This window comes from Schistocerca piceifrons, chromosome 3, assembly GCF_021461385.2.
Source record: "Schistocerca piceifrons isolate TAMUIC-IGC-003096 chromosome 3, iqSchPice1.1, whole genome shotgun sequence".
NCBI lineage: Eukaryota > Metazoa > Arthropoda > Insecta > Orthoptera > Acrididae > Schistocerca > Schistocerca piceifrons.
The window spans coordinates 246921454-246940865 of NC_060140.1; the positions used below are offsets into that span (position 1 = coordinate 246921454).

Sequence of the window (19412 nt, forward strand, 5' to 3'; positions counted from 1 at the left end):
CGGATCAAATCGGCAAGATTTTAAGGAAAAGTAACATTCGACTGATTTTCAGACCAACTAAGAAAATAGGCCAAGCGCTTTGTTCCGTTAAGGATAAACGTCCCCCTCTCTCTACAAGTAGTGTATACAAGATTCCGTGTACATGTGGTAGGGTATACATCGGAACTACAAAGAGAAGTGTGAATACACGGTTGAAGGAACGCAAAAGTCTTTGTCGACGAGGGAAAACAGACAGGTCAGCCGTGGCGGAACATGCTCTTCAGCCGGGCGATCACGTTGTGAAATTTTCGGAAACTGAAGTTTTATGTAGTATGACAAACTATTATCCACGGCTATAAAGAGAAGCCATCGAAATATACAAACATGGTGATAATTTTAACAGAAAAGAAGAAGCTGTGAAACTCAGCGATATATGGACAGTGGTGCTACAGATCGTACTACGATCGATAGTTATATTTTATCCTTCACAAGGTTCATCTCTGTTATCACGTGAAATCCAGACCACGCCCACTTTCCACGGTATTTAGGCTGTTCTTCGACGTCCGACTCGTCAGTCGGCAGGACTCAGCAGAACCAGGAGCACCTCCAAAGATGTTCACGTAGCGTTGGATGAAACTTTAGGGATAGAAGAGTACCATGGACCAGGGCCATACAACCAGGAAGAATTCTCGGCAGCGATGACTCTGTTTCTCTGCTTAATATTAAGCCCTTCGCAACACAACGTAGCAACCTTTTACTAAATTTTTTTCCTTTTCTTCCAGCCTTTCATTCTTCTCCAGCAGGAGGAGCAGCTGTTGTATCGAGCCTAAGCTCTTTGTCGCCTTAGCTTTCTTAGGTAGTGCTGCTTTACTCTTTTCATTTTATTGGCTCTTTTATTACTATTATCTTAGTGCCTCGAGAGCCTACGTAACTAAATGGTCTGTGTGTCTGGTTGGTATGCGGATACTTGTCTTAAATTACCAGTACTGGCAGAATATTTTCCTTCGTAGGGAGCTGGGACGTTGTGCACTGCCTTGTGAAGGCAGCTGAGGAGCTACTAGAATGAGAGCAGCAGCTCCATGGGCTGAGAAACTTACAACGGCCCAGAGAGCGGTGTGCTGACCCGAATCTCTCCATTCCGCACCCAAATGACGCCGCCATATGGCAGAGGATAACACGGGGGCCAGTCGTTACTGAGCTGCACGACAGGGGTATTACGAGGAGCTCTTGTTTTTATTCACTCTCTCATTTGTTTTGTATTTGACAACTAAAGCACTTACTTTATACAGATTGTGAGGTGACAGAAGTGATGCGATAGTTGTACGCACATATACAGATGACGGTAGCACCACTTACACAAGGTAGTATAAAAGGACAGTGCACTGGTGCTGCTGTCATTTGTACTCAGGTTATTCACGTGAAAAAATATCCGACGTAATTATGGTCGCACAACGGGAGTTAACAGACTTTCCAAGCGAAGTGGTGGTTGAAGCTAGACCCTCTGGACATTCTGTCTCCTAAATCGTTAGCGAATTCAGAATGTTAGAAACACAGTGTCAAGAGTGTGCCGAGAATACCAAATATCAGGCATTACCTCTCACCACGAACAACTACACTCATGCTCATAAATTAAGGATAATTGCAGAATGTGGTGCCACACAACGTCCAATCCACAAAACTGACGCTAATAGCATACGCACATACGGAACACACAAGACACAGATCTGTAAGTCCACGGTATTCGTGATAAGTTGAAAAAACCGTCCCGAAACACGTGTTACAAAACGCCACTGTTTCCTGCGCATATACCCCGACAACAGTATGAGATATAATCATCATGCACAAGTACACAGGCGCGCAACGGGTTGGCATACTGTGGATCAGGCGGTCGAGCAGCTGCTGGGGTATAGCCTTCCATTCTTGCACCAATGCCTGTCGGAGCTCCTGAAGTGCCGTAGGGGTTTGAAACGTGGAGCGATACGTCGACCGTGAGCATCCCAGACGTGCTCGATGGGGTTTAGATCTGGAGAACAAGCGGGCCACTCCATTCGCCCGATATCGTCTGTTTCAAGGTACTCCTCCACGATGGCAGCTCGGTGGGGCCGTGCGTTATCATCCATCAGGAGGAACGTGGGACCCACTGCACCCCTGAAAAGACGGACATACTGGTGCAAAATGACGTCCCGATACACCTGACCTCTTACAGCTCCTCTGTCAAAGACACGCAGGGGTGTACGTGCACCAATCATAGTCCCACTCCACACCATCAAACCACGACCTCCATACAGGTCCCCTTCAAGGACATTAAGGGGTTGGTATTTGGTTCCTGGTTCACGCTAGATGAAAACCCGGCGAGAATCACTATTCAGACTATACCTGGACTCGTCCGTGAACATAGCCTGGGTCGACTGTTCCAATGACCGTGTACTGTGTTCTTGATACCAGGCTTTAAGGGCTCTGCGGTGACCAGGGGTCAGTGGAATGCACCTTGCAGGTCTCCAGGCGAATAAACTATGTCTGTTCAGTCGTCAGTAGACAGTGTGTCTGGAGACAACTGTTCCAGTGGCTGCGGTAAGGTCCCGAGCAAGGCTACCTGCAGTACTCCGTGGCCGTCTGCGGGCACAGATAGTGAGATATCGGTTTTCTTGTGGTGTTGTACACTATGGACGTCCCGTACTGTAGCACCTGGACACATTTCCTGTCTGCTGGAATCGTAGCCATAATCTTGAGATGACACTTTGTGGCGCACGGAGGGCCCGTACTACGACCTGCTGTGTTCGACCAGCCTCCAGTCGCCCTAGTATTCTACCCCTCATAACGTCATCAATATGTGTTCTTTGAGCCATTTTCAACATACAGTCACCATTAGCACGTATGAAAACGTCTGCACACTTATTCGCTGTACCGTACTCTGACAGCCACCAACACACCTCTGCGTAATTGGACTGCTGCCAGCGCCACCGTGCACCGCACGGTCACACCCCGAGGTGATTTAAACCCGTAAACCGCCCACCAGAGCGTTGTTTCACCATGTATCAGCATTATCCTTAATTTATGAGCATGAGCGTAGTAACCGACGGCCTTCACTTAACGCACGAGAGGAGTGGAGTTTGCGTAGAGTTGCTAGTAGACAAACAATACTGCGTGAAATAACTGCAGGAATCAATGTGGAACGTATGACGGACGCATCTTTTAGGACAGAGTACCGAAATTTAGCATTAATGTGCTGTGGCAGCAGACAACCGACGCGAGTGTCATTGCTAACAGCACGACATCGCCTGCAGCGCATCTGCTGGACTCTTGACCATATCGGTTGGACCCTAGACGACTGGAAAACAGTCGCCTAGTCAGATGAGTCCCTGTTTCTGTTGTTAATTATTGATGGTAGGGTTAAAGTGTGGCGCCATGGACCATGGGCCGTAGCTGTCAACAAGGCACTGTGGAATTTGGTGAGCTTCCGTAGTGCTGTGTGTGATATTTACATGGAATAGGGTGGTTCCTCTGGTCCAACTGAATCGAGCATTTGTTGTAAATGGCTACGTGCAGACCATTTGCTGCAGTTCATGGGCTTCATGTTCCCAAACAGTGATGGAATTTTTATGGATGACAGCGCGCCATGTCCCCGAGCCACAGCTGTTAGCGACTGATTTGAAGAAGATTGTGGACAATTGGAGCGAACGATTTGGCCAGCCACATCGTCCAATATAAATCCCATCGAAAATTTACGATACATAATCGAGAGGTCAGTTAGTGCACGAATTCCTGCACCGGCAACTCTTTTGCAATTATTATCAGCTAAAGAGGCAGCATGGCTGAAAATTTCATCAGAGGACTTCCAACGACCTGTTGAGACCATTCCACGTCCGGAAAAAGGAGGTCCGATACGATGTTAGGAGGCGAAGATGATGTCGTGTGACCAGGGCCTCCCGTCGGGTAGACCGTTCGCGGGGTGCAAGTCTTTCAATTTGACACCACTTCGGCGACTTGCGCGTCGATGGGGAGGAAATGATGATGATTAGGGCAACACAACACCCAGTCCTTTAGCGGAGAAAAATTTCCGACCCATACAGGTAATCGAACCCGGCCCCTTAAGACTGACGTTCTGTCGCGCTGACCACCCAGCTACACCTACATCTACATTTACATCCACATGATTACTCTGCAATTCACATTTAAGTGCTTGGCAGAGGGTTCATGGAACCACAATCATACTATCTCTCTACCATTCCGCTCCCGAACAGCGCGCGGGAAAAACGGACACCTAAACCTTTCTGTTCGAGCTCTGATTTCTCTTATTTCATTTTGATGATCATTCCTACCTATGTAGGTTGGGCTCAACAAAATATTTTCGCATTCGGAAGAGAAAGTTGGTGACTGAAATCTCGTAAATAGATCTCGCCGCGACGAGAAACGTCTTTGCTTTAATGACTTCCATCCCAACTCGCGTATCATATCTGCCACACTCTCTCCCCTATTACGTGATAATACAAAACGAGCTGCCCTTTTTTGCACCCTTTCGATGTTCTCCCTCAATCCCACCTGGTAAGGATCCCACACCGCGCAGCAATATTCTAACAGAGGACGAACGAGTGTAGTGTAAGCTGTCTCTTTAGTGGACTTGTTGCATCTTCTAAGTGTCCTGCCAATGAAACGCAACCTTTGGCTCACCTTCCCCACAATATTTTCTCTGTGGTCTTTCCAACTGAAGTTGTTCGTAATTTTAACACCCAGGTACTTAGTTGAATTGGCAGCCTTGAGAATTGTACTATTTATCGAATAATCGAATTCCAACGGATTTCTTTTGGAACTCATGTGGATCACCTCACACTTTTCGTTATTTAGAGTCAACTTCCACCTGCCACACCATACAGCAATCTTTTCTAAATCGCTTTGCAACTGATACTGGTCTTCGGATGACCTTAATAGACGGTAAATTACATCATCAATTGCGAACAACCTAAGAGAACTGCTCAGATTGTCACCCAGGTCATTTATATAGATCAGGAACAGCGGAGGTCCCAGGACGCTTCCCTGGGGAACACCTGATATCACTTCAGTTTTACTCGATGATTTGCCGTCTATTATTACGAACTGAGACCTTCCTGACAGGAAATCACGAATCCAGTCGCACAACTGAGACGATACCCCGTAGGCCCGCAGCTTGATTAGAAGTCGCTTGTGAGGAACGGTGTCAAAATCTTTCCGGAAATCTAGAAATACGGAATCAACATGAGATCCCCTGCCGATAGCGGCCATTACTTCGTATGAATAAAGAGCTAGCTGCGTTGCACAAGAACGATGTATTCTGAAACCATGCTGATTACGTATCAATAGATCGTTCCCTTCGAGGTGATTCATAATGTTTGAATACAGTATATGCTCCAAAACCCTACTGCACACCGACATCAATGATATAGATCTGAAGTTCGATGGATTACTCCTACTACCCTTCTTAAACACTGGGGCGGACGATGACAGGAGGTAACCTATGAGTTTCGTCACTTCAGTGTAATCCTGGGGGAAGACGTGCAAAACCGCAGAAAACATCTCAGTTAAATGTTATGTCCTGATTTGTTTTTTCTTTTCATCGTTCAGCAATAGGTGCTACGTTTTTGCAAATGGGCTTTTGAATTTTACAATCACATAGGCCTCTCAAAAATATAACAAACGATCTCGTTTATTCACACACTATAGTACCATGTATTAAAGTCCCTACCATCATTCCCTTCTCAAATGTGAATGGCTCGTCTGTCATGTCGAACTTCCGAAACACTGACTAAATGCAGATGTCTCTCACAAGCACAATAATGCATATAAAGGATAAAAATAAAAAATATTATATTGTACAAACATTATTAGGAGTTACTGGTGTGATATGTAATCATTATCACCTTGTGCTCAACTCATCTGTGTTCAGAGATGCAATTTTATGTATGATTGGTATCGGCTTTCGTGTGCTCTTACTCTGAAGCATTCTATAGAGTGCTTGAATTATTGAGCTGGAATCATGTTATTTCGCTTTTATTTGCCCTGTTGAATTGGTAAGTCGTACCTCTAGCTAGGCGAATTACAAAGTTAAGGTGAAAATTTTGTACCTAACGGGATTTTTTTTTAGTAAAAGAATTCTGACGAGAATTGTCTTTTATTTCAATTTAAGTTGTCCTACGCTTTCCATAAATGCGTGATACTGGAAAGCGTACAAAATATCCATTTAGGTCTTTCATAAATTCTTCATTGGACACAAAAAGTTTTGTAGCCCCATATTAATTTAGAGATGGAGGGGAGAAGTGCTTGACGTACTGAATAGGGTGCAAGGTGCTGCATGTCGTGTTTGTACAGTTTTCCAGCTGCCAATACGTCCTAACTGCGGGCGCACTTTTCGAATGCCTTGTGACTTATTTTACACTCCAGTCCTCGTATGTAATATTCCATCCGCTCGTTTCACAAAGTGTTTGGGAGTTGCCGCATTATCCTTACCACTGCAAACATGAATCTCTTTTGTAGCCGGCCGCGGTGGTCTTGCGGTTCTAGGCGCTCAGTCCGGAGCCGCGCAACTGCTACGGTGGCAGGTTCGAATTCTGCCTCGGGCATGGATGTGTGTGATGTCCTTAGGTTAGTTAGGTTTAAGTAGTTCTAAGTTCTAGGGGCTGATGACCATAGATGTTAAGTCCCATAGTGCTCAGAGCCATTTTCTCACTTGTAAAGTAAATATCTGCACTGGACGACAAACAGAGTATGAATGGTGGTTATGTTGGCGGTGAATAATTGGTTTTCTGATATTACATTTCCTCCACAATGGCAATGAGAAATTAACGAAAAGCGTCATACTGTCAGATGTGCCAGGTTCTAGAAAAAAGCTAAGGACGGCTAGACCTGAATTCAGTGAAAAGGGCACTATCCTCATGCATTTCACCTTGCGTAAAAAAATTAAGACAGCTACGGTTATGGCTTCCTACACAATATTGCTTGCATCGTTAAAAACAATATGGCTGTCACACGAAACAATCCTATCAAGATAGAATGGTTTTGCGTCGCGGTTGTGACTAGCTTTGTATCGAGTAAAACACGTGTGCCAGTTATCAACACAAACAGAGCAATAAAACCGGGTTCATAGGGTTAACACGCTATACTCGTTCTCTCGTGTTCTCCTCTATTCCCTCCAGTATAAACGCTTTTGCGGAAGTCGAGGCGAGTGGTGTAAGATGTGTATATTTCTATTGTCTATTGTCAAACCACAATTTATGAAAGATATTTATAATTTATTAATAGAATTAAGTAGGAATAATTAATATTTGTCATGTTGGAAATAATTGTGGTAGCAGGGAATGTCTGCACCAAAGTATTGTTGGCAGGAGAGACCTCACATTGAAATAATTTTAAAAAGGGCGGGAGAGACCGCGTGTGGATACATTTTAAGGAAAGAGCGGGAAAGACATTGATACATTTTGTAATGGTAGCAGGGTTTGTCTGCACCAGAAAGCATTGTTGGCAGGAGAGACCGCAGTTTAGCGTTCGTAGGAAGTCAGTAGTAAGCGAGATGTGAAGCGAGTCGGTAGCAGGTCTGAAGAGAGAGGTTGAGAGGAGCGGTGTGCCTGCCAGCCACTAGCTATGATTTACAAGAGATTATAAACGGATGTACAGAGACATCAGATAACTATTATCAGAAGAGGAACTAATGTTATTGAATTAATTTTTTGAGAAACTCAAGACTACTGAAGGTATGCTCGCGCAGTGCTAGTTGTAAGATTATTGTAAAAAGTAAGTCTGATTTGAAAGTATGTAAAATCATTTCATTCAGAATATAATTAATTTTTGCCAGCAATATTGCATTACTGATTATAATCCATCTCAAAAACCAACAACGTAAAACTTCGCAAAATTTTATTTTTGTCAATAAAAATGTTAACTTTGAATTACGTAACTTCAGTCAAATTAATTAAAGAATAACGCCAGATTTGCTATTAAAGAATAACGTCAGCTTTGGTAATAAATACAGCCACTTATTATGACAGCCCTCCAGCAGCTAATAGAGTATAGTAAAACAAAGTAAGTATATTCATGTCGCAGTTCGATGTAGCAGTCAGATGGCGATCCAGTAACAGTAAAAAAAGGTAAGGAACAGTTTTGTGTTATAGCAGGTAGCGACTGAGGGCCACGACGACGACACATTCTGTGTTTCGTCGAAATTATCAGAAAATAAGTTTTAATAAGCAGCATTTAAATTTGTATGCGAAGATTGAGAAAGAGAATTAACTTCAGAGGGAAGATTTCATTTGTAATTATTAAGCAAGAGGTAGAAATCGTAAGGGAAGGTTTCATAGGTTATTGAAAAAGGGAAGGTTGCGCAACAAAAGAGATATATAGAGGAGACGGGAAGGTTTCAGTGGTAGTGAACACAGGAAAATCGTGAATGCTCATTCTCTTTGGTAGCCATGGTGGTGTAGCAAATAGAGCGCAAGACTCCGATTCTGGAGATCCCAGATTCAGTTTTCGATACGGGTGGGGATAATTTCTCGTTCTAGTCCCTCCAAGATGGCCCTTGGTCCACTCAGCCTGATATCAGATGAATACTGGGGATCATTTCTGGGCGAAAGAGACTACTTGCGAGATATCCCCACCAGCCTCCTCCTTCTCCTCCTCCTCCTAGTGTGGTGGTGAAGAAGGACTGCAAGCATTCTACGTACAGTCAGGCCAGTAGCCCAGGTTTGTGTCACAGACAGTACCACTGCCGTTCCCTTCCATTCGCTTCGCAGTAATCGAGTCTTTACGTGGCTTTCGACTGTTCTGGACTCACCTGCGCGTGCGAGAAGGCCGCCCTGGACCTCTTCTTGCGCTGCTGCTGCTGGTGCTGCTGCTGCGGCTGGTGCTGGTGGCCGTGATGGTGCGTGGGGTGCGCCGCCAGGAAGGGCGACCTCACCAGTCCGGAGGAGGGCGACAGGGCCGCTGCCGCCGCAGCTGCAGCCGCCGCCGCTGCGGAAGACTGGTGCGGGGGTAGCAGGCCCGCAGGCGTCGCCGGCGGCGACCCGAACAGCAGCGGCGGCGACGGAGACGGCGAGCCCGAGTCCTCCCTGCAGCCGCTCGTGTCCGAGTCGCAGCCATCTACAATGAGGCGCTAGTTAGCCACGCTTCATACAATAACTCGTCATTGTCAGTGGGAATACAATGTATTTTCTCTGTCGCTTTTTATTGTGTGAACTGCTATAACCTCATGCAAAAGCTTAAGTACATTTCGTGTTTCAGCCATATGAGGAGTGCCCTAACAGTCGTCAGGCGCATTTCCTTTTATATTTCGGCAGACATCTGCAATCTGTTTCGCCATGGAGGTAGAGAAAGATTGTGAGCTCCCGTTTCTACGAGGGCAGTTCAGTAAGTAATGCAACACATTTTTTTTCTGAAACAGGGGTTGTTTTATTCAGCATTGAAATACACCAGGTTATTCCCCAATCTTTTAGCTACACAACACTATTTTTCAACGTAATCTCCATTCAATGCTACGGCCTTACGCCACCTTGAAATGAGGGCCTGTATGCCTGCACGGTACCATTCCACTGGTCGATGTCGGAGCCAACGTCGTACTGCATCAATAACTTCTTCATCATCCGCGTAGTGCCTCCCACGGATTGCGTCCTTCATTGGGCCAAACATACGGAAATACGACGGTGCGAGATCGGGGCTGTAGGGTGCATGAGGAAGAACAGTCCACTGAAGTTTTGTGAGCGCCTCCCGGGTGCGAAGACTTGTGTGAGGTCTTGCGTTGTCATGAAGAAGGAGAAATTCGTTCAGATTTTTGTGCCTACGAACACGCTGAAGTCGTTTCTTCAATTTCTGAAGAGTAGCACAATACACTTCAGAGTTGATCGTTTGACCATGGGGAAGGACATTGAACAGAATAACCCCTTCAGCGTCCCAGAAGACTGTAACCATGACTTTACCGTCGGAGGGTATGGCTTTAAACTTTTTCTTGGTAGGGGAGTGGGTGTGGCGCCACTCCATTGATTGCCGTTTTGTTTCAGGTTCGAAGTGATGAACCCATGTTTCATCGCCTGTAACAATCTTTGACAAGAAATTGTCACCCTCAGCCACATGACGAGCAAGCAATTCCGCACAGATGGTTCTCCTTTGCTCTTTATCGTGTTCGGTTAGACAACGAGGGACCCAGCGGGAACAAACCTTTGAATATCCCAACTGGTGAACAATTGTGACAGCACTACCAACAGAGATGTCAAGTTGAGCACTGAGTTGTTTGATGGTGATCCGTCGATCATCTCGAACGAGTGTGTTCGCACGCTCCGCCATTGCAGGAGTCACAGCTGTGCACGGCCGGCCCGCACGCGGGAGATCAGACAGTCTTGCTTGACCTTGCGGCGATGATGACACACGCTTTGCCCAGCGACTCACCGTGCTTTTGTCCACTGCCAGATCACCGTAGACATTCTGCAAGCGCCTATGAATATCTGAGATGCCCTGGTTTTCCGCCAAAAGAAACTCTATCACTGCCCGTTGTTTGCAACGCACATCCGTTACAGACGCCATTTTAACAGCTCCGTACAGCGCTGCCACCTGTCGGAAGATACGAGACGAAGCGGGAATGTTTGAAAATATTCCACAAGAAATTTCCGGTTTTTTCAACCAAAATTGGCCGAGAAAAAAAATGTGTTGCATTACTTATTGAACTGCCCTCGTAGATGTTTTGGTTCGTAGAGACGGCTCCTTGGGTCACAGTGTGTTCCGGAAGCCTATGCACACAGACTTGTATTTACAAGCTACGAGCCGTCATCATCCCTCACAGCGCAGCGGTGTATTACGGACGCTAGTGCATAGGGCTAGAGCCATCTCAGATCAGGACAGCTTATTGGCAAAGCTTAGCCATCTCCGCTCTGTGATTGCCCAGAACTGGTACTCCGACAAGCAGATCCGGATTGCATTTCGACCAGCAAGCTCCAAGCCTCAAGAACGGCCTCAAGAAGCAGAGAGCCTACTGGGTTGGTGTTTCTACCGTATGTCGGTGGCGTGTCTTTTAAGATGGGCAGAATTTTCTAGAAATATCGGATTAAATGTTATTTGCCGGCCGGAGTGGCCGTGCGATTCTGGGCGCTACAGTCTGGAACCGAGTGACCGCTACGGTCGCAGGTTCGAATCCTGCCTCGAGCATGGATGTGTGTGATGTCCTTAGCTTAGTTAGGTTTAAGTAGTTGTAAGTTCTAGGCGACTGTTGACCTCAGAAAAGTCGCATAGTGCTCAGAGCCATTTTTGAAATGTTGTTTTCCGGCCCCAGCACGAGTGCAATCAATGATGGGCTCTGTTAAAGACAACCTCGGCCTGAGGAGACCAGGAATATATAAAATCCCGTGCCACTGTGGGAAGTCTTCTATTGGCCAGACGTGTCGTACGGTTAAAGACAGATGCGACTAACATAAACGTCACACGAGGTTGGGTCAGCCAGAGAAATCTCCGGTTGCTGAACACTGTCTTGACGCGGGACACGGCATGAACCATGAAGAAACCAAGATCACATACTGGGACTCCATCATCAAAGAGGCGGTAGAAATACGTATAAGCAGTGACCTAATAAACAGAGACACGGGTTTCACCTGAGCAAAGCCTGGGAACCAGCCTTGGCGGCACTAAGGAATCGTCAGCCGCAGAGTAGCAACTGCACCGGGTCAACGCAGATGGGAAACCTTAAGCGCAGATGCTTAAATCGTGCGCCAACACCTCGCGCGCGCGATCGGGGTCCGTTGCTCCCGGCCGCATTTTCCCGCGCTTCGGCAGGCTTCCGCAGACCGCGACCCGGTTCTCCAGCAGAGGACTCTGGTATTCGACGTCGTCTAGAGAGCCTGTATACAGAGAGAGTGGCCATAGGTGAAGTTGCCCGTGATTGGTTGATCCGTTCTGCCAAACGTCTCTCGCGCTTCCTATGTTCGCAGTGCTTTTGAGTTGAATTGAAGTTAAGAGGACTTTTGGAAACGATTAAAAGGTATTTGAATTATTGAGAGACTTGTTATGCGTTGTGCAAGCATGTTCGATTTAGTTGTATATCGTTTTTAGCACGTAATTAGCGTTTGCGATCTTAAATACGAGTTGAAATAATGAAGCGTTTTGTGATGAAGTCGGTAGGCCTACATGTTTGAAGTAAACGCTTGTTCGTCCGATTCTTGAGTATTGCTCATCAGTATGGGACCCTTACCAGGTTGGATTAATAGAAGAGATAGACATGATCCAGCGAAAAGCAGCGCGATTCGTCATGGGGACATTTAGTCAGCGCGAGAGCGTTACGGAGATGCTGAACAAGCTCCAGTGGCGGACACTTCAAGAAAGGCGTTACGCAATACGGAGAGGTTTATTATCGAAATTACGAGAGAGCACATTCCGGGAAGAGATGGGCAACATATTACTACCGCCCACATATATCTCGCGTAATGATCACAACGAAAAGATCCGAGAAATTAGAGCAAATACGGAGACTTACAAGCAGTCGTTCTTCCCACGCAGAATTCGTGAATGGAACAGAGAAGGGGGGATCAGATAGTGGTACAATAAGTACCCTCCGCCACACACCGTAAGGTGGCTCGCGGAGTATAGATGTAGATGTAGATGTAGATGTAGATGTGTAGAACCGCGTGACCGCCAAGGTCGCAGGTTCGAATCCTGCCTCGGGCATGGATGTGTGTGATATCATTAGGTTAGTTAGGCTTAAGTAGTTCTAAGTTCTAGGGGACTGATGACCTCAGATGTTAAGTCCCGCAGTGCTCGGAGCCACCTGAACCATCTGATATCACTGAAGTCGCAAATAGCGGTAGTTCGAGAAAGACGAATGAACGCTATAGGACCTGTTTTTTAAGTAACTCATTTGTAACAGTTTGTTGTATCACTGTGGTGCCAACTGCTGCTCAGACTGCTACTGCAAGGAAACTACGGTTCGCCGGAGTCATACGCCGAACAGTATGGTCTTCCCCCTCGGTAGTGCCTCGTGGCCGTCCTGAGCTCATTCCCGTGACCACCGCTGCCAGGAATCATGTATAGTGCCTAATTCCTGCACCGTCTTTTTGCAGTATCGCAGGAGGAATGTCCAGCTTCTCGTAGTCGTATTACACGACATCGTTCAAACTCAGTGAGGTGTTGATAATGGCATCCTTGACACCTTAAAAGCGTTCTCGACTGACATCAACTCAACTCAACTTTGAATCTCAAAGGTAGCTCACGCTCACGGCCGTTGCGTGAATTTAAATGAAACCTGATTTGCATCCTCAGGGTGACACTACTAACGCCACTCATGCGACTGAAGTAAAATCTGAACAGACATTATCTTTGAGATGTAAAAACACGCCTACCAACTATCGTTTATGCCGCGCAACTCCTTCTTGGTTTTGCAATTTTTTTCCTGTCATTGTATACACATCATTGTCGTTCTACCTCAACCATTTGAGTTATGCACTCGATTATAAGTTATCTGACGGCCTTTGGTCATGAAGACTAGAACCAATATTTAATTAATTTTTTGTCTTCACAATAAAGATATCTAGGAGTGATCGTCTAGTTGTTTTACGTCAAGAGGAAGGTAACATATTCACTTCTGTTCTCTTCATTTACGTGCGGACACAAAGTCAATACCGACGAAAGCACATACGAGACGTCGTTTGCTTTTAATACCAACCAGAAGGCACAGTATATAAAGGCAAAAAAGAGGCGAACGGTCTGTGGTGTACACACAAAGTCGTCCGTTTGAGGCCACTCATGCCGCAGTTACTGCTGTATAATTACGGATACTTCAAGCATTACTGTTTATCTTGTCAGTTTATGTTGTACTTCTAAACTAGTAACCAATTACAGGTATAACAGAATAACCATTACAGCATGTTAGCACTACTGTACTGTTGCACAGGAGCTCTGTTCCTGGGTGCATTAATAAATTTTCGAGGTTACTACTCGACACAGACGGTAAAATAACCGATTCCGACTTAGACCGTGTGTCACTATCGTAATTTAGAAAACCCTGAGAGTGGCAGGACTGCAAAAGCAGGGAAACAGTCAGAATTCACTGCTACACAGTACAACGGCACACAAAACATCGTTCTGCGAATTCTACAGTACGCAATAATAGCATGCAGAATCCGAGCTCCGCCGCCCCAGGGCATCCTAGTACTGAAGATAAATGCAAAGGCATGGAAAAACGTACTTACCACAGTTCAGAAAGATCACTGACACCTGTGGTTAAACACGGACAAATGGTCGCCTAGCCTGCTACAATGGCCCCTGTTTTGAACTTCTCGTCCTGAGTGGCTGGGACCCAGATGGAATGACAGCCATGACTGATAGGATGCGGACTTAGATTAGATTAGATTAGATTAATTATTCATTCCATAGACCCACAAAAGAGGGGATCCTCCTGGGTGTGGAACATGTCAGATAAACGCATTACAAAAATGTAATTAGAAAAACGTGAGTTTCATTAATTTTAATGATCCTTAGTCAATAAACAGTAAAATCATGCACACAAATTAAAATTCTGCTGGTGAATCGTGATGTGCTGCTCACTGCCTGTTTGATGACGTCAGCTGCGAGAAAGCACCTAGCCGACTGTGGTTCAAAATGGTTCGAATGGCTCTGAGCACAATGGGACTTAACTTCGGAGGTCATCAGTCCCCTAGAACTTAGAACTACTTAAACCTAACTAACCTAAGGACATCACACACATCCATGCCCGATGCAGGATTCGAACCTGCGATCGTAGCGGTCGCGCGGTTCCGGACTGTAGCGCCTAGAGCCGCTCGGCCACCCCGGCCGGCAGCCGACTGTGGGTGGAATTCATTTCTCCGTGCTGCCGCTACCGATGGTTCACAGCCATGACTGATAGGATGCGGACTTAGATTAGATTAGATTAGATTAATTATTCATTCCATAGACCCACAAAAGAGGGGATCCTCCTGGGTGTGGAACATGTCAGATAAACGCATTACAAAAATGTAATTAGAAAAACGTGAGTTTCATTAATTTTAATGATCCTTAGTCAATAAACAGTAAAATCATGCACACAAATTAAAATTAAACTTCTAATATTTACAGGTTCAATACTTACATCTGCTTTCATTAAATCCATCACTCACACAGTAGCTAGTTACTTGGCTATTACAACGAAGTATTGTCAAAAATTAAAGTAAATTATTCATTTCAATGATCCCCAGTTAAGAACAGTCAAATTATGTACCAGATTCCACTATTTACAGACTTAAGACTTACATCTGCTTTCCATACATCTATCATTCCAACAGTAGGTAGTTACTTGGCTGTTACAACCAAATACTGTCAAAAATTAAAGTGTAATAAATTTGGATTTAAATGGTCTTCTGCACTTGTTGAGAAATTCATGGATGGAATAGAAGGAGTGGGCCACCAAAAATTCGTTTAAATAATGTTTAAATTGTGCCTTGTCTGAAACTAAACTCTTAATGGTTGCTGGTAACATATTGAAAATATGTGTTGCTGAATACTGGAGTCATTTATGGGCAAGAGTAAATGATTTTAAATCTTAATGTATATTTTTCTTATTCCTAATATTAATACTATGTACTAAACAGTTAGTTGGAAAAAGATACGTAATATTTACTACAAACTTTATTAAGGAATAAGTATACTGAGAAGCTGTGGTTAGTAAGCCCAATTCTTTGAATAGGTTTCGACATGATAGTCTAGGATTTACACTACACATTACTCTTATTATACGCTGTTGTACTCTAAAAGTTTTTTCTCGATTTGTGAGTTACCCCAAAATATGATACCATATGACATAATGGAGTGAAAATAAGCAGAATACGCCAGTTTTTTATATTTATATTTCCTATGTCTGACATCATTCGCATTTTAAACACAGACTTGTTTAGGCGCTTTAGCAGTTCGTTAGTATGTCGCTCCCAACTGAACTTATTATCTAGTTGTAATCCCAAGAATTTTGCACTCTCAGCTTCTCCTTTTTCCTTGTCATCATATTTTATACTCACACTAAAAGGAAATCTCTTGGAAATTCTGAACTGCATATAGTGGGTCTGTTCAAAGTTTAATAATAGTGAATTGGGTATGAATCACTTATTAATGTCAATAAAAATTTGAGTAGCTGCCCTTTCTAAACTTATATTTGATTTACTATTTATTGCAATGTTTGTATCATCTGCAAATAAGACAAACTTAGCATCTTGTAATGTAACAGATCACAGGTCATTAACATGAACAAGAAAAAGTAGTGGACCTAGTATGAAACCTTGGGGAACACCAAATGTATTTTCCTCCCAGTCAGATGATGTCTGATTGCCTAATGTTGAAGTGTTACGTAATGACATCCTTTGTTTTCTATTAGTAACATATGACTGAAACCACTTTGCAGCACTACCAGTGATGCCATAATATTTTAATTTACTTAAAAGGATGCTGTGATTCACACAGTCAAAAGCCTTTGAAAGGTCACAGAACATGCCAGTTGCCTCTAATTTGTTGTCTAATGAATTAAAGACATTTTAACTACAAGTGTAAATAGCCTTCTCAATATCAGAACCCTTAAGAAACCCAAACTGTGACTTTGACAGTATGTTATTTTCACTAAGGTGCTTAAGTAGACACTTGAACATAACCCTTTCAAAGATTTTTGAAAAATATGGCGAAAGTGATATCGATCGGTAATTTGACGGCATTTATTTGTCCACTTTGTTGTGAGAGGTATAACGTCAGCATATTTAAGCCAGTCTGGGAATGTTCCTGTGATAAGTGATTGATTACACGAATAACTTGGATATGACCAAGCTCACATGAACATTCTTTTATTAATTTTGTTGGTATGTTTTCATAACCACTAGAATGCTTTGATTTCAAGGACTTTATGGTGGATTCTATTTCATTGGGTGAAGTAAGTGTCAATTCCATTTTACTGAGATTGCTTGTCTGCACTGGTCCCAGATATTCGATTGCATTATTTACTGAACCTGACCACCGCATGGTCCGCAGCTCGTGGTCGTGCGGTAGCGTTCTCGCTTCCCACGTCCAGGTTCCCAGGTTCGATTCCCGGCGGGGTCAGGGCTTTTCTCTGCCTCCTTATGACTGGGTGTTGTGTGGTGTCCTTAGGTTAGTTAGGTTTAAGTAGTTCTAAGTTCTAGAGGACTGGTGACCATAGATGTTAAGTCCCATAGTGCTCAGACCACCGCATGCTATCAGTATCAGAGACAAAATACTTGTTTAAATGGTTTCTAACACAACATGCGTTTGTTACTAACTGGACCTTTCCTGGTGAAAGGCCAAACAGACCGAATGCAAAATGCCATCTTCCACTTGTTTGGTGGGTGGCCGAGTGCCTCTAGTACACAGTGCACCTCCCTCCTGGCGTTACACTGTGTGTACTAGAGTTGCGCTCTACCAAAACAACAGATTGATAGTTTCCCTACCATTGGTAGGGAATGTGCGTAAGAAAGTATCAGCGAGACGACGACTTCTCTTTGTTTCGTTCGTCTGTTTGATTGGTCGTTTTGCACATAATTAGAACCACACATAATTCAGTCTTAGTCCATTGCGTACTTCATACGCTTACAGAATATAAACTGCATTTTATATGTGATAAAAATTAGTTGATCGCGTAACTTCTGTGCTTTTATGTTACAAGTAAATTTTACGTGCACAAACATGAAAAATATATGTAATGCTTCTTACCTTGTACTCAACAGAACGTTCTTCATCATTGTCAAAGTCAAGAGATTCCTGTTGTTGTTAGTAAACGCGAATGTTGTTTATGAATGACAAATACGTTTTATATAAGTTCGACCAAGTATTGAAGCAATGTTCGATACCTTTTTCTTTTGCGGATTTTTTCATTTTACGTTTTTGTTGACAAAAATCACTTTTTCTAGCCCTATATGATACATCTATATTGTTTTCTTTATTTTTACTAGACATACCAACGTTTCACATAACAAATCAACAAATATCGAATAAAACTGGAAATGAACGTTGAGAGTTACAATTTTGTTATAAATAATGTTTTTTTATTTTTTATTTTTTTTAGTTGGAAACAGGAGGATAACTATATGGGCAAAACTGTTCTGTAGGTTGAAACACGTATGTAACATAGCAGCGATGGCGAGGCATTGTAGCATCTGTGACCAGAGAGTATGCGCTTGACCGCGCGAGTGTTGCGAGCGGTTCTCAGTCAGTCGGTCAGTCGTTGCGAGTCTGTAGCTCTGTCTAGTTGAGAGCAGTACTCTGTCAGTAGTCGTTGCGTGCTGTACGCTAATAGTCGTCATGCAGAGCGGTCGGTCAGTAGTAGCAGTCCAGTGCGGGTGATGCAGGCGGTCGGCAACACTGGTCAAGATGGTGAATAAGGTATACTGTTAATTAATGTAATCATTAGATCATGAAAAATTTTATTTATTGTAACTATTCTCCAACAAGTCCCCAATAATAATTTTTATTTCAAAAGCATTTTTTTTTTCAAAAATTTAATTTTTATTGAACTAAAGATTTCGTTGCACTTCCCATTTCACTCCACTTCTTTAAAAGAAAATTTTAGTAAAATCACAAAAAAAGAGAATATTATTATTTGCAATGCAGTTCCTCCAAGCGGTGCGCAACAACAAGAGCAGAAATGTGACATCCATTTATTCTGAGGTAAGACTTTAACTCTGATTGTTTTACACAGGGCCAAAGACCGATGTTTCGGTTTAATTGAATTTCCTTATCACTGAATGGACTTTAATTTTTTTTGAAGGATTTACATTCGAGTCAGATTGCGAATTTCACATTTTTGTTGCCATTGTCAGTACATTTCATTGTGGGCAGGTTACGCATAGCGCAATGTCCATTAGCATTCATAATTAAATATTGTCGTGTTTCTTTCTTTCAAATTTTTGTGGGGAGGTTACACTCGGCTCCCATTTCTATTAAGTATTGTCATTACACATTCTTTTAAATTTTTGTGGGGAAGTTACAAGGTTAAGCGCCCATTTATATATCCTAATTCAGTTTATGGACCATTCACCGTTTCGGGTTTTTAGAGGAGTCTTGTTACACACTTGTCACATACGTAAGGAAAGACGTCGTTATCAGGTAACGCCTGATAGGTATACAACAAACCTAATTTACAGGTAGCACGGGTACGACTTTAACTGACCAAAGCCACTAGGAAAACTACCCTAATATTTGCTTACTTATGATAGCCTACGGTAACCTACGGTACTTTTACAAATCTTATCTGTACTAAAGGGGCCCTGGGCTTCTGCCTTCACGACAGCCGCCATCGGGAAGATGCTGCGGGTATAGGTCGAAGTGTACGACCCTCCGCGAGAGCTCTGAGAGCCATCGTGTTTACGGAGTCGCATCCTCGGCCCATCTCGCTGGTCATCACTACCGTACCCTCCCCGTCTCGCTGTCTCACCTGCCACAAGCTCCGCAAGCCGGAAGCC

At 43.9% G+C, this 19412-nt stretch overlaps 1 protein-coding gene across 1 annotated transcript in view; it reads right to left on the reverse strand.

The window, feature by feature from the left end:
* The window catches only part of LOC124788549 (homeobox protein Nkx-3.2-like), a 122687-nt gene that overhangs the window by 13874 nt on the left and 89401 nt on the right, over positions 1-19412 (reverse strand). The window contains exons 2-3 of the mRNA XM_047255820.1: positions 8897-9091; positions 8774-8839 (exon numbers count right to left, since the gene is read on the reverse strand). Coding sequence (XP_047111776.1) covers positions 8774-8839; positions 8897-9091 — 261 coding nt within the window. The remainder of the gene's footprint in view (positions 1-8773; positions 8840-8896; positions 9092-19412) is intronic.